General features: G+C 41.4%; 8 protein-coding genes across 8 annotated transcripts; 5 read left to right on the top strand and 3 right to left on the bottom strand.

Moving 5' to 3' along the window:
• Positions 1 to 885: 885 nt before the first annotated feature.
• RO3G_15058 (uncharacterized protein) lies at positions 886 to 1,405 on the top strand (the record flags this gene model as incomplete). Its single annotated transcript, XM_067669642.1, has 3 exons — positions 886 to 1,039; positions 1,100 to 1,137; positions 1,205 to 1,405. The coding sequence occupies 3 exons, from the start codon at positions 886 to 888 to the stop codon at positions 1,403 to 1,405; spliced, it is 393 nt and encodes a 130-aa protein (XP_067525743.1).
• An 841-nt stretch (positions 1,406 to 2,246) lies between these two features.
• Positions 2,247 to 2,954, top strand: RO3G_15057 (uncharacterized protein; the record flags this gene model as incomplete). Its single annotated transcript, XM_067669641.1, has 2 exons — positions 2,247 to 2,576; positions 2,637 to 2,954. The coding sequence occupies 2 exons, from the start codon at positions 2,247 to 2,249 to the stop codon at positions 2,952 to 2,954; spliced, it is 648 nt and encodes a 215-aa protein (XP_067525742.1).
• A 502-nt stretch (positions 2,955 to 3,456) lies between these two features.
• RO3G_15056 (40S ribosomal protein uS4) lies at positions 3,457 to 4,032 on the bottom strand (the record flags this gene model as incomplete). The annotated part of the gene is made up of 1 exon (XM_067669640.1): positions 3,457 to 4,032. The coding sequence occupies one exon, from the start codon at positions 4,030 to 4,032 to the stop codon at positions 3,457 to 3,459; it is 576 nt and encodes a 191-aa protein (XP_067525741.1).
• Positions 4,033 to 4,217: 185 nt separating this feature from the next.
• RO3G_15055 (60S ribosomal protein eL21) lies at positions 4,218 to 4,851 on the top strand (the record flags this gene model as incomplete). Its single annotated transcript, XM_067669639.1, has 4 exons — positions 4,218 to 4,236; positions 4,288 to 4,444; positions 4,494 to 4,687; positions 4,739 to 4,851. 4 exons carry the CDS (start codon positions 4,218 to 4,220, stop codon positions 4,849 to 4,851), a joined length of 483 nt encoding a protein of 160 aa, XP_067525740.1.
• A 953-nt stretch (positions 4,852 to 5,804) lies between these two features.
• Positions 5,805 to 6,143, bottom strand: RO3G_15054 (uncharacterized protein; the record flags this gene model as incomplete). The annotated part of the gene is made up of 1 exon (XM_067669638.1): positions 5,805 to 6,143. One exon carries the CDS (start codon positions 6,141 to 6,143, stop codon positions 5,805 to 5,807), a length of 339 nt encoding a protein of 112 aa, XP_067525739.1.
• Positions 6,144 to 7,108: 965 nt separating this feature from the next.
• On the bottom strand, positions 7,109 to 7,546 carry RO3G_15053 (uncharacterized protein; the record flags this gene model as incomplete). Its single annotated transcript, XM_067669637.1, has 1 exon — positions 7,109 to 7,546. The coding sequence occupies one exon, from the start codon at positions 7,544 to 7,546 to the stop codon at positions 7,109 to 7,111; it is 438 nt and encodes a 145-aa protein (XP_067525738.1).
• A 1,200-nt stretch (positions 7,547 to 8,746) lies between these two features.
• Positions 8,747 to 9,614, top strand: RO3G_15052 (uncharacterized protein; the record flags this gene model as incomplete). Its single annotated transcript, XM_067669636.1, has 2 exons — positions 8,747 to 9,058; positions 9,114 to 9,614. 2 exons carry the CDS (start codon positions 8,747 to 8,749, stop codon positions 9,612 to 9,614), a joined length of 813 nt encoding a protein of 270 aa, XP_067525737.1.
• Positions 9,615 to 10,346: 732 nt separating this feature from the next.
• On the top strand, positions 10,347 to 11,579 carry RO3G_15051 (uncharacterized protein; the record flags this gene model as incomplete). Its single annotated transcript, XM_067669635.1, has 3 exons — positions 10,347 to 10,863; positions 10,919 to 11,087; positions 11,135 to 11,579. The coding sequence occupies 3 exons, from the start codon at positions 10,347 to 10,349 to the stop codon at positions 11,577 to 11,579; spliced, it is 1,131 nt and encodes a 376-aa protein (XP_067525736.1).
• Positions 11,580 to 12,098: the final 519 nt, after the last annotated feature.

Genomic DNA, 12,098 nt, shown 5'->3' with positions numbered 1-12,098 from the left:
TAGAAAGAGGAATAGTCAAAGATACAAAAAAGAGTCCAGATGAATTCACACGCAGTTTTCGAAAGTTATGCACGGGCGGGGCTAACTGTGACATTTAGGTACATAAAGCATTTAGAAATCTCAGAAGGGATCGCAGGATGTATATTTAAGGCTATTGACTTTTTTTTTAAAAAAAAAAAGACATGCTACACATCTTGTTGATTCTTCATGATTTGACAACCACCGTCTATCTCTTCTTTCTCGTCGTGACTCTTGTATACTTTACATCAAGCCTGTGAAAGGATGACAATGATAGGAAAGACATGTGTAACTGCAAGTTGAATTGTAAAATTTAAAGTATGACAGATTGGAGTCTGTGTGTATCTTTAGCTGAGTGAATGCGACGCCCCAAGTTTTGTCAGTAGGTACTCTCATCTATCATTGTCTTTTTCCTTTTTTTTTAATTCTTTATAAATAATTGTCTTTTTCATTTCTTTAATGACTTTTTATATAAAAAATAGGGTAGCTATTTCTCATGATTCTTGAAACAATTGCAAGAAATGAAACATTGATGCAAACAACTCCTGAACTATAAACATTGAATAAGAAAAAAGGGGGATGGGGTTTGTCTTTATCATTGAAAGATCAATTACAGCCAATGATCAGTAAAGACCATTGGTCAAACCTTTATTTCAGCTGCATGGGAGAAGCTCATGAAATTAATAATAGAATTGATTTTTGATGCTAATTTTTTTTTATCGATTTTTATTCGAGATTCTTAATTGTCTCACTTTTCTCTCTTTTTCCTTCTTTCTTCCTGTTACTGACTTTTAACATCAGTTACCCCAAAAGCTTTTTTCTGATCCAATTAGCAATCCTTCTTTTGTTTTTTTTGTCAACAGCACAATGGCTTTTAACAACATCCACAAGGTTATGCTTGTCCTGATGACATGCTTTTCACTTGTCTTTGGTCAAACATACACAGTCAACAATACACAGAGTACAAGTAGTCGATTTGTTAACAATGGGGTGAATAATATAAATGCTTCTGATACAAACGGTATGCTTTTATTTATTAAATTTTCTATTTGAGATTCATCGTTTTCTATATAAAAAATAGCCTTATGCACATCTTATCCCACTGTAGGAATATGCAGTGTAAGCATCAAACAAAATCTGGATACACACACACACACACACAAAATTAAACTTTTTCTTTATTTAGAAATACATTGACTATTCAATTTACGTCAATGGAACATCCATCCCACTTCTTGAGCAACAATTGACACACTTGGTCAACATCAGCCATGGCTTTAATCAGATTGCTCCAACATGTGTCGATGCTTATTATAGATATGCATGTTCTTTTACTTACCCTAAATGCGACAACAACGGTAGATCACACAAAGCCAATCGTTTTTAATGTTTATTAACTCACTTTTTTTTTTTTTTCTCATGGGAAACCAGAACCTAAAATGGGTTGTATGTCTGCCTGTGATGATGTTTACCACAGATGTTCAAAGATATTCGACCTTGCGGGCATCAACCTTTTACCCAACTGTAATCAAACATCCCCCTTGACAGGTCTAACGCTCTCTTCCTCCAATGCTACCTGTAATTCAATACCATCCAAAGTGACAAATCCAAATGCCTATTACAACCTATCTGCCGTTCCAGCGAATTTCATAGCGGCCAAATGTCCATCGCCTTTCATCAAAGACCTTGACCCTTTCTCCTCCTCATCCGAAACATTATGTCTCGCAGGTTGCTGTATGCCCTGTCCAAGTCAAAACTTTGTAAGTCGACGTTTTCCCTCTCTTTCCTTTTCTAATATGACCCAGTTTTATCCTACAGGATGGACCCGACGTGGTTTCCAGGCGACCACCATTTTACGGGCGATTTCGAGCGTCTTGTGCCTCTTTATGGCGATCAGCTACCTCGTCCTGCCCGACAAAAGAAGACATCCTTCTCTACTCATCCTCAACTTTTCCATCGCCCTCTTTGTCTTTAGCCTCGTCGGCTTCTTCTCTGTCGGCGACCCCACACGGATCCAGTGTGCCAACAGCACGACCCCAAGCACCCAAGACAACAACCCGCTCTGTGCGGTCCAAGGCGCGCTTTTGATCTTTGGTTCCCTCGCGACCTGCTGCTGGAGTGCGGCCCTTATCCTCAACCTGCACCTGCACACCGTCTGGCGATCGAACTTTTTCTCGGACCGGTACGATATCCTGAACGCCTTCTGCTGGGGGTATCCTGCTATCATCATGGCCGTCATCCTCGGTCTGCACAAGGTGAAGTTTGAATTTGCCGATCTCTGTCTGGTCTCGATGGACGCCATCTTCGAGACCTTCTTTTATCCCATGATCGCCGTGATCTGTCCGGCCTTCTTGGTGCACCTGGCGACCTTTGTGTATATCGCCCGGATGGCCTTTCAGGAATCCACCCTGTCCGAAACGCGTCACTCGACGCAGAGTGATCCGAATCCGGCCGGCATCACCACCCGGACCCATAAACATGTCTTGGTGGCCGTCAAGATCCAGTGGCGTGCGCTCCTGCTGGCCGTCTTGGCCATCAGTGCCGTCGTCTTTTATTGGGTAATGCATCGCGTCCGAGACCTGTCTTGTGCTCATCTTTTTGTTTTTTTTTTTTTCTAGATTTTCTATTTTACTCAAATCAACAAGATGAAAACGCTTGTCAAGGATAACTCGATCAAGTTGAATTGGATCGAATGCATGATTTCTCCAGACGGCAGTCAAGACAACTGTACGGAGGACATTCGGGATTATCTGCCTCCTTTTGGCGTCATGATCGCAGCCGAGGCCTACGTGAGTAGCTTGGGTATCTGGCTGGCTATCGTCTTTGGAAGGATGAGTCTGTTTAGGGATTGGAATGACTTGCTTTATGACTTAAGGCTCTTTTTCACCTCCAGAGGGTCTCTCAAGGCTCGTAACGAGCAATTTTTTGCACTGTAAAAAAAAAAGAAAAAAAAAAAAGTATGCATATACACACCATCTTTAGATTGTTTGATACTCTCTCACTTATTTTACATCTACTTAATAAAAAAAAAAATCACTCAATTGCAAAGAGAGAGAGAAAAAAAAGCCCGTGGCATTCACTTGAAAATTCGTGTCTGTAGAATAGAATACTCAATAAAGTGGTGGGTTCCACCGAACTACTGTTAATTAACATGGCGTATCTATGTACCAAGATAGTCAGATGCTTCCCTCCTTTTTTTTTTTAAAAAAAAAAGAAAGTTTAGAAACAACCAGAGACACGAACTGAATGACCAGAGGGGGGATGGGCTTTATATGATACTGTTTTATTCTATTATTCACCTTGATAATAGAATAAGAACAGGTGCTTTGCAATTGAGATGTTGTTTTATAAAAAAAAAGTCTTTTTTTACAAACATCCATTGTTGTTTTTTTATTTGCAAAGGTTCATATAGAGTGAGGTTCAAGCAGCACGACCCATTTACTCTTCATCTTCTTCATCAGCAGCTTCACCACTACCGGCAGCAGCTCTCTTTCTCTTGACACGACCAGCACGGCCACCACCATAAGGAGAGGTCAAGGCGAAATCAATGTGCTTTTGAGAATCCAAACGGACGATGAAAGAGGGAACATTGACGATTTGCTTACCGACACGAATGTGACGTTGACGGATCAAGACACGAGCGTGGTGAATGGACTTGGCAAGACCCAACTTGAACACTTGGGTTTGGAGACGACGTTCCAAGAAATCTTCAATCTTGAGGGCAAGGACGTAATCGAGCTTCATACGGGTTTCGTCAAGGACACCGATACGCACCAAACGACGGATCAACGCATTACCTTCAAAGAGACGACGAGGGTCCTTTTCGTCCAACTTTAAAAGTTCACGAGCAGCACGACGGATCTTGGAAAGAGTGAATCCAACTCTCCAGATTTCTCTCTTGTTCTTGAGACCAAACTCACCAATCAACTTGAGTTCTTGGTCAAGACGAGCGGATTCGAAAGGACGCTTGGGGACAGTAGAGGTCTTGTGGTAGTTTCTGGTGGTACCGGTCATGGTGTAAAAGAGAACGATCCCCCTTTGTTGCTTGCCTCTTCTTTAAAATTTTCAAAGAGACCCACAAGCCACTGGGTGGGTCCTAAGCCACAGCAATTTTTTTTTTTTTCTGTTCATGGCTATATCCACAATTTTTTTTTCACCCTTTACTTTTTTCGGTCTCTTTTTCATACCACTTCGATAAGATGCCTCACTCATTCGGTCGTAAGTATCCATGACATCACGGCCAAGATCCAATCTAAATTCAACATGTAGTTCGTGCTCGTACTCGTCACATGTTCTCTCGTAACTTTAGAGAACATGGTGTCATTCCTCTTTCGACCTACTTGAAGACTTACAAGGTGGGTGATATTGTCGACATCAAGGCCAATGCTGCCGTTCAAAAGGGTATGCCCCACAAGTTCTACCACGGGTAAATAGGCAGCAGGGATACATTAAAAATAGCATTGACACTGTCTTAGTCGTACTGGCATCATCTACAACGTCACCAAGTCTTCTGTAGGTGTCATCGTTCACAAGGTCGTCGGTAACCGATACATTGAGAAGCGTGTGAACGTTCGTGTTGAACACATCAGACACTCCAAGTGTCGTCAAGAATTCTTGGACCGTGTCAAGTCCAACGCTCAAAAGAAGAAGGAAGCCAAGGCTGCTGGTGGTAGGTTGAACCCTTGGGTTTCTCACACATGGTTTTAATTTTTTTTTATAGTCACCTTCAACCTCAAGAGACTTCCTGCTCAACCTCGTGATGCTCGTCACGTCTCTACCAAGAACAATGTTCCTCAAACCATTGCTCCCATTCCTTATGAAACTCTTATCTAAGGAAGTTTTGTATTTTAACTGCAACGAGAAAAAAAAAAAAAAAGAAATAAAGAGCGTCTTGTCTTGACACTTTTTCTGTTTGTAACAGTATGAGAGGCGGGTGACAAAGTGTTGTTGAAAAGAGATGGCAAGAGATCCATGTCTTTTTTTATTATGAGATGGGATGGGGCTTTGGTTGAGAGCATCCGAGCCCCCCCCCCTTTGGATCTCCATCCTGAGCACAACCCAGTCGATGCTTATTCGATCGAGAGAGCCAATGCGTTTTTCTGTAAATGATCTTTGGGGCAGCAGGATCCAGTCGACGATTTGCTCGTCTGTGGAAAGTAACGCGATTCAACCGTGATGCTTTCCAAAGGTTCTGTAGAGGTGTGGATACTGAAATGATGTAGACAGAGCATGTTTGGACCGAGAAGGTTTCAAAAGCAAGAGGAAGAGGAATGAACTCATTTTAGTGTCTTTTAAATTCACCATCATGCCATCGATATCCAAAGGCGATCCAGGGCCAGTGAAAGAAAAAAGAACCCTACGGAAACTAAAAGAAATGGCAAACAGGTTGATTTGAGTGGGAAATGGAACAGATGGCTTTTTCTATTGTCCATCCTGTTGTAGGCTTCTTTGTGCTAAGACACGGTGGATCATTCGATGGATCACTCTAGTTGGACTCCTTTTCAGAGATGAGCTTTAACCAGATATAAACAACTACAGGATTTGTCAATATAAAAAATGGGGCATGTATGAACAAAGAAGATCATGTCACATTCAAATCTTTAGGATTTGGTTCTTTTGAATAAAAAAAAAGGGGGGGGGGAGAAGAGGGACAATCAGAAGTGATAAAGAGAGCCTATTTAAAAAATGACCCTATTGTTTTGACATTGTTTTAGTTTATTACAATTGACATCCTCGAGTGGATATACAAAAAGAGAAGAATGGGTTCCTATTTTATGTACAGAAATTTAAATGGCAGTGGATGAAATCGTCATTGTCATTTCCTTTAAAAGTAGTTTACTTAATATCGAAGCATTACTGACGATGATCAACTTTGTCGGGTGATGATCATCGACCGACGGATGATTCTGCTGATGTTCGACTGCTTTCCCTAGTCCGATCAGAATAAAGGCAAGGGCCAACAAGGAACCCAAGGTGACCATCAGGATGGCGACGATGCGAGCCGATCCTCTCTTTCCTTCACAGTTCTTTTCTTCATCTTTGCCAGTCGATCGATCGGTTTTGATTGAAGGTACGACGAGAGTCGTAGACGATTTCCTGCGTTGTTCAAATGGCTTTTCATTCATTTCTTTTTTTTTAAAAAAAAAAGTAGAAAAGAAAAAGAGAAAAAGAGATCGACATGCACGTGTGTAAAAAGAGATTGAATAGTGTCATCTACAAAAGACTTGTTATCTTTCTGCCGTTCTTTGAACCGAAAACTTAATAATTGTAATTCCAACTTGCCGAAAATACAATGAGGAGACAGATGTGTGACATGAATTTGAAGGACAGCATGGGCATCAGAAAGTGACCTGGCTTTTTTTTTTTTTTTTTTTTTTTTGGCAACATTTTGGTTATAAAAATGCATGAAGAAAATAAGACAGAAAAGAGAGAAGATCAAGACAACAAGACGATAAAGAAAAGAGAGACAATAAAAGAAACCAACTTGGACCGGGGTGTGATTAAAGACTACAATCATCTCACAGCCAAGACAGCAGAGGAAATTGCGATTCTTCGAGAAAGAGGTCGATCTTTATTTTCTAAAAAGAAAATCTACAAGAGACCGACAAGGACAACACGTCCACCACCCCCGATTCCTAATGAAAAAAAGTCAGAGGATCAGCTGAAGATGGAAAGGATTCAAAGATTAAAAGATATTAGAGACTATCAAGACGCGATTACTTATTCTTCAAAATATTATGATGATGAACATGAATACAGACATGTTATTTTACCCAAAGAGATTGCAAGATGGTTACCCCATTATGGGTTATTAAAGGAAGATGAATGGAGAGCATTAGGAGTCAATCAATCGATCGGTTGGGTTCACTATATGGTGCATGGTAATAAAGAAAAGGGATAGAATGATACAAAGACTGACTTGTTGGTTGATAGCGCCTGAACCCCATATATTGCTATTCAAAAGAAAAAAGGAATTTACAAAAATGAATCCTGAATTAATAGAGAAAATAAAACAAGAACAGCAAGCGAAATTAAACAAAGAGTTGGACAAGTTGGATCCACAAAAAGTGACAGTGGACAGTGAGAATGGTCAATAATAATAAAATGGTATCTTTTTATGGAGATTTAAAAATTGACAGATCAATCCGACTAAACTAGCCAACATTAACAATCGAAACAGTCGCCAAGAATATTCTGCCAACGATATCAAACGATGACCGTCCTCGTCCGTCAGACCTATCCTCTCTAGTTTTTCGTCCACAGGTTCCTTGAGACAGTCAGGAGAAGGCGTCTTTCTTTCGTGCATTTCCGCCGCTCTCTTTTCAATAATCTCTTGACTCTTGAATTGTTCTGAAATGACTTCGGCCATTAAAGGTGCACCTGTCTTGACAATCAGAGCTTCCATCACTTCACCAATCACGCCTTTCTTTTCTTCTTCTTTATCTGCTTCTTCAAACGCTTCTTGTGCCAAATCAATAAAGTGATCTTTACGTTTTAAAGATCGTTTGGAATACCTTTTATGTCTCATTTTTTCAAAAAAAAAAAAAAAAAAAAAAAAACAAGCAAATGGATTTGGGTGAAAAAAAAAAAAAAGAGGATCATGACATCAATAAGGGGTCATTTTATATCAAAGACTTATGCAAGCTTTTTTTTTTTTTTTTTTTTTTTTGCATTGGGAGAACAAAGAGTCAAGAGAGAAAAAAGAACCCACTGAATCAATCGAACTCGATTGTTTGTGAGATGTGAATGAAAAGAGAGAGTGCGTGGATTTCTAAAGGAAAGCATTTGTACTCTTTGTGCAAACATCAAGAATGCATCGGCTTTTTTTGAACACGGAGAATGTTTCGAGTGACTTTGTTTAGGATGGTGTCGATGGTCAACAGGTTGACTCTTTTACTGCAAAACATAAGCACCTATGCATTGATTGACATAATCTCTTCTTTGGCTTCCAAAGATCAGAAAGGAAGGGTGACCCATGGCTTCTTTATGAATTTTGGACCACACACACTTTGTTGACATGATTTATTGTCAGTCCGTGATTGGATTCAAACCCTTTCTTTCGTCTTCAAAAACCGCTGTCGAACCCTCCAAAGAGCGTAGAAAGCTTTTGCCTTTTTTGAGCATCAGGCCGGATGAAAAAATGGCCATGGAAAGAGAGAGAGAGAGAGAGAAATGCAGTGGTGTGACTATGGATTCAGTAACAAAATTTCATTTATCCCACCTCATTGTCTTTTGTCTCGGAATTTCCTATTTTTTTTTTTTCCCCTTTTTTTTTTTCTTTCATCCACACTTTTTTTTTTTCTAAAGAGAGAGAGAAACGATGAAGACCGACTATGATGAAACGAATGAAGAACAGAATCCGTTTGATCCAACTCAGATCACCAGCTCACTTCCTTTATTACCCTTTAGACATCAAGTCGGAGGACACGCGAGGTTTTTCCGATTTTCGAAACGAACGATCTGTAAGGAGGTGACGGATCGAGAGCGATCGTTTTATGAACAGATCCATCATGAGCTCCTTCCTTTCACTTCTCACTACATGGGTGTCTTGAACGTGACCTGTGGAGATCTGCCGGAGGTGCTCTTTGAAAACAATCCTCACTTACTTCAGGATTGGCAACAAGCCCGTGGGTTTAAAAGGAGGGTGTTGAGTGAAGTCTTTTCGGCCCAGGCGATTCAAGAAAGGCTCGTTCAGGCAGAGGATTGGAGACGGAAATTTAGTGCGTCGATGCCAAACCTTGTTTTGGATCCAACCTTGCCGTCCATAAGTTCCACCCTTTCTTTACCTCAGCTGGTCCAAGCGGAGCAAGAGACAGGGTTGAGAAGAGATCATTCTTGGCCATCCTTGACGGCGGTGGAAAACAAGTACATTTGGATTGAAGATTTAACGGAGGGTGTTCAGTATCCTTGTATACTGGATCTCAAGATGGGCACACGTCAATATGGAGTGTATGCCACATTTGAAAAGATGATGAGCCAAACGTTGAAATGTGAAACGTCGACGAGTAAAAAGTTGGGTGTGAGAGTATGCGGTATGCAGGTAATTGTCATTCATGTTGTATGAACTGTATCCCAAGCCCCCTCCCATTTATTAGGTCTATCAATTGGATCTGAATGAATTCATCCATCAAGACAAATACCATGGTCGTGCACTGACGCCTCTTAAATTTCGTGATACCCTACAAGCCTATCTGGACAATGGCCGTGGATGTCGCATCGAACGGATACCAAGTATCACTCGAAAATTAAGAAAGTTGGCAAAAATCATAAAGACCATGTCCAATTATCGATTTTATGCTTCCTCTCTTTTGATGATTTATGATGCTTTGGGTACCAAGGTGGACGTGAAGATTATTGATTTTGCCCACTGTGTGACTTCAGTGGAGAATGAAAAAGAGTTTCGTTATCCACCCCTAAATAAAGGAGGACCCGATGTGGGATACCTCTTGGGTTTAAAGACATTAGTTCTCGTGTTTGAGTGGATTTATAAAACACAGGGTGGATCGCCTCTTGATTTGGTGAAGGATGATGTATTTAATGATATCTTTGAACCTACGCATGAAAATCTCTTGGCTGCCTTATTACAATACACATAAGCTGAGATCCATAATAAAGCCGGAGTTTTTCTCTTTTATGCCGTTTTGTTTTGCTTTTCTTTTTTTTTTTTTTTTTTTTTTTTTGCTTCTTTGGACGACCTCATCCCCACCTCAATGACTCTGATATATGACTGACTGTCCTGAAGACTTTGTCTAGACGTTGACAAAAGGTGTTTTATTTTAGGTTGGCACTGACTTTATCCAAACCAACTGGACACACACATGTATCAAGGTACAACTTGGGCTACTGCAGGTCAAGATAGAAACCTACCTCATTCTTATCTAGTCTCATACCTCTTTGCCCAAAGAGCGTGGTGCAATGAGAATAAGAGGTGGTATATGATGCAGATGAACCCTCTTTTCGAGTATGAACAAAGCTTGCTGTCGACGATTGTTAGCCGTGATGGGTGTTTAGCATTGATCTTTCAACGATTGAATTGCCTGGTGCAGCTAAAGAGAGTCCATACGATTTAAGTGGGTCATACATCAGATGAAAAGAATCATTTTAAACAAGGACAAGTGGATAGAAACAAGTACAAAGGCAGCCCCATTTTTTTATTTTATTTTTTTAGGGGACATCCAAAAAAAAAGATAGATTGACAGTCAGCAAGGATCCTTCTTTTGTTTGACCGGAATCATGTCCAAGGCTTCTGACTTTTTAGCTGTTGTTAAAATGGCCAGCCTTTATTTTTTATTATTCCTTTTTCTTTTTTATTCATCTTTATTTCTTTCATGACACAAACCGTGGGACACGCCGAGAGTGGATCGCTTGTGGACTTGAGCTATTTACGTGACCTTTATCTACCTCAAGAAAAGAACGACCGGGAAGAACGAGGGGGCACGATCCTCTTCAAACCCATCCGTGCCTATCCGCCGGTGAAACAACTCGCACCGTCCGAACGTAAACGGATTCTGGTCACGGGGGGTGCTGGCTTTGTCGGCTCCCACCTGGTCGACCGTTTGATGTGGATGGGACATGAGGTCGTCGTGCTCGACAATTTCTTTACGGGCACCAAACGCAACGTCCAGCACTGGATTGGCCATCCTCATTTTGAGTTGGTGCGTCATGACGTCGTGGACCCCTTTCTGGTCGAGGTGTCACAAATCTATCACCTGGCCTGTCCCGCCTCGCCACCCCACTACCAGTACAATCCGACCAAGACGGTCAAGACGAGCGTCATGGGCACGATCAACATGCTCGGGCTGGCCAAGAGGACCAAGGCTCGATTCTTGCTGACGTCGACTTCGGGTAAGAGGAAGTGACTGGATCGAGAGCGGGTGCTCATCTCTTCTTTTTTTTTTAGAGGTCTATGGAGATCCTGAAGAACACCCCCAAAAGGAAACGTATTGGGGTCATGTGAATCCGATTGGTCCCAGAGCGTGTTATGATGAAGGCAAACGGATTGCGGAAACCCTGACGTATTCCTACAAGCGACAAGAAGGCGTTGATGTTCGTGTGGCTCGTATATTCAAGTAAGTCGGACGGTGCTCACTTTTTTTGTCCTCATCTTTCATCCTAGTACCTTTGGTCCTCGTATGTCACCTGTGGATGGTCGTGTGGTCAGTAACTTTATCATGCAAGCCATCAAAGGAGAACCGTTGACGATCTATGGCGATGGTGAACAGACCCGTTCGTTCCAATATGTCCATGACTTGATCGACGGCTTGATCTTGCTGATGAACAGTGATTACAGTGAGCCGGTGAATATAGGCAACCCAGATGAATATACCATCAAGGAATTCGCAAACACCATCCGAGACATGGTCCTCACCGCACCCTTGTCTTCACAGCATGGGGTGGACGTGGTCACCCTGCCGGCCGTGAAGGACGATCCGAAGAAGAGAAAGCCAGATATCACAAGAGCAAAGACAGAGATCGGTTGGGAACCTCGGTTTTCGGTCAAGCAAGGCTTACAGGAAACCGTGGATTGGTTTAAAGCACAAGTGGCTGAGGGGGCTATTTGATATCCCTCGCCTGGTGGACTATCCTTTCTATTTTGTACAATAAATCAAACCTGTTTTCCCTCTCTTTTTTTTTTCGATGGATCTCACAGCTTGTTTCCAAGCATTCTCACTGGTATTGAATCCAGTTGAACTCAACCGGTCTGTGATGGGCTTGTGGATTCCTTGGATGCAGGGTCCTTTTTTTTTTTTTGGATGAAATCCTATTTCTATTCACCCTCCCCTCTGCCATCTACAAACAACATCTCGTTTCTTTTAAGAAGAGGGTTATGTATCAAATAGGAAACAGAGAGCATGCAACATGATTTTTATTTTACAAATACAATTATATACAATCGAATGGTCATGACAAAGGCAAAGGTAAACTATCCAGACGAGATCGAAGTTGAAATAAGGGCTCAGACCAGTGATGTTGAAATCGTTGAGCGTGTTCTGTTGAAAGGGACTGTAGAAGATGATGAAATTGATCGAGACAGACATGCACTGCGTCAGAGGCTACTCTATAATCTCCTTCGTAATAAA

The sequence above is a fragment of the Rhizopus delemar genome, genomic scaffold (genome assembly GCF_000149305.1).
Source record: "Rhizopus delemar RA 99-880 supercont3.15 genomic scaffold, whole genome shotgun sequence".
Taxonomy (NCBI): domain Eukaryota; kingdom Fungi; phylum Mucoromycota; class Mucoromycetes; order Mucorales; family Rhizopodaceae; genus Rhizopus; species Rhizopus delemar.
This window is presented reverse-complemented; position numbering and strand designations above follow the sequence as displayed.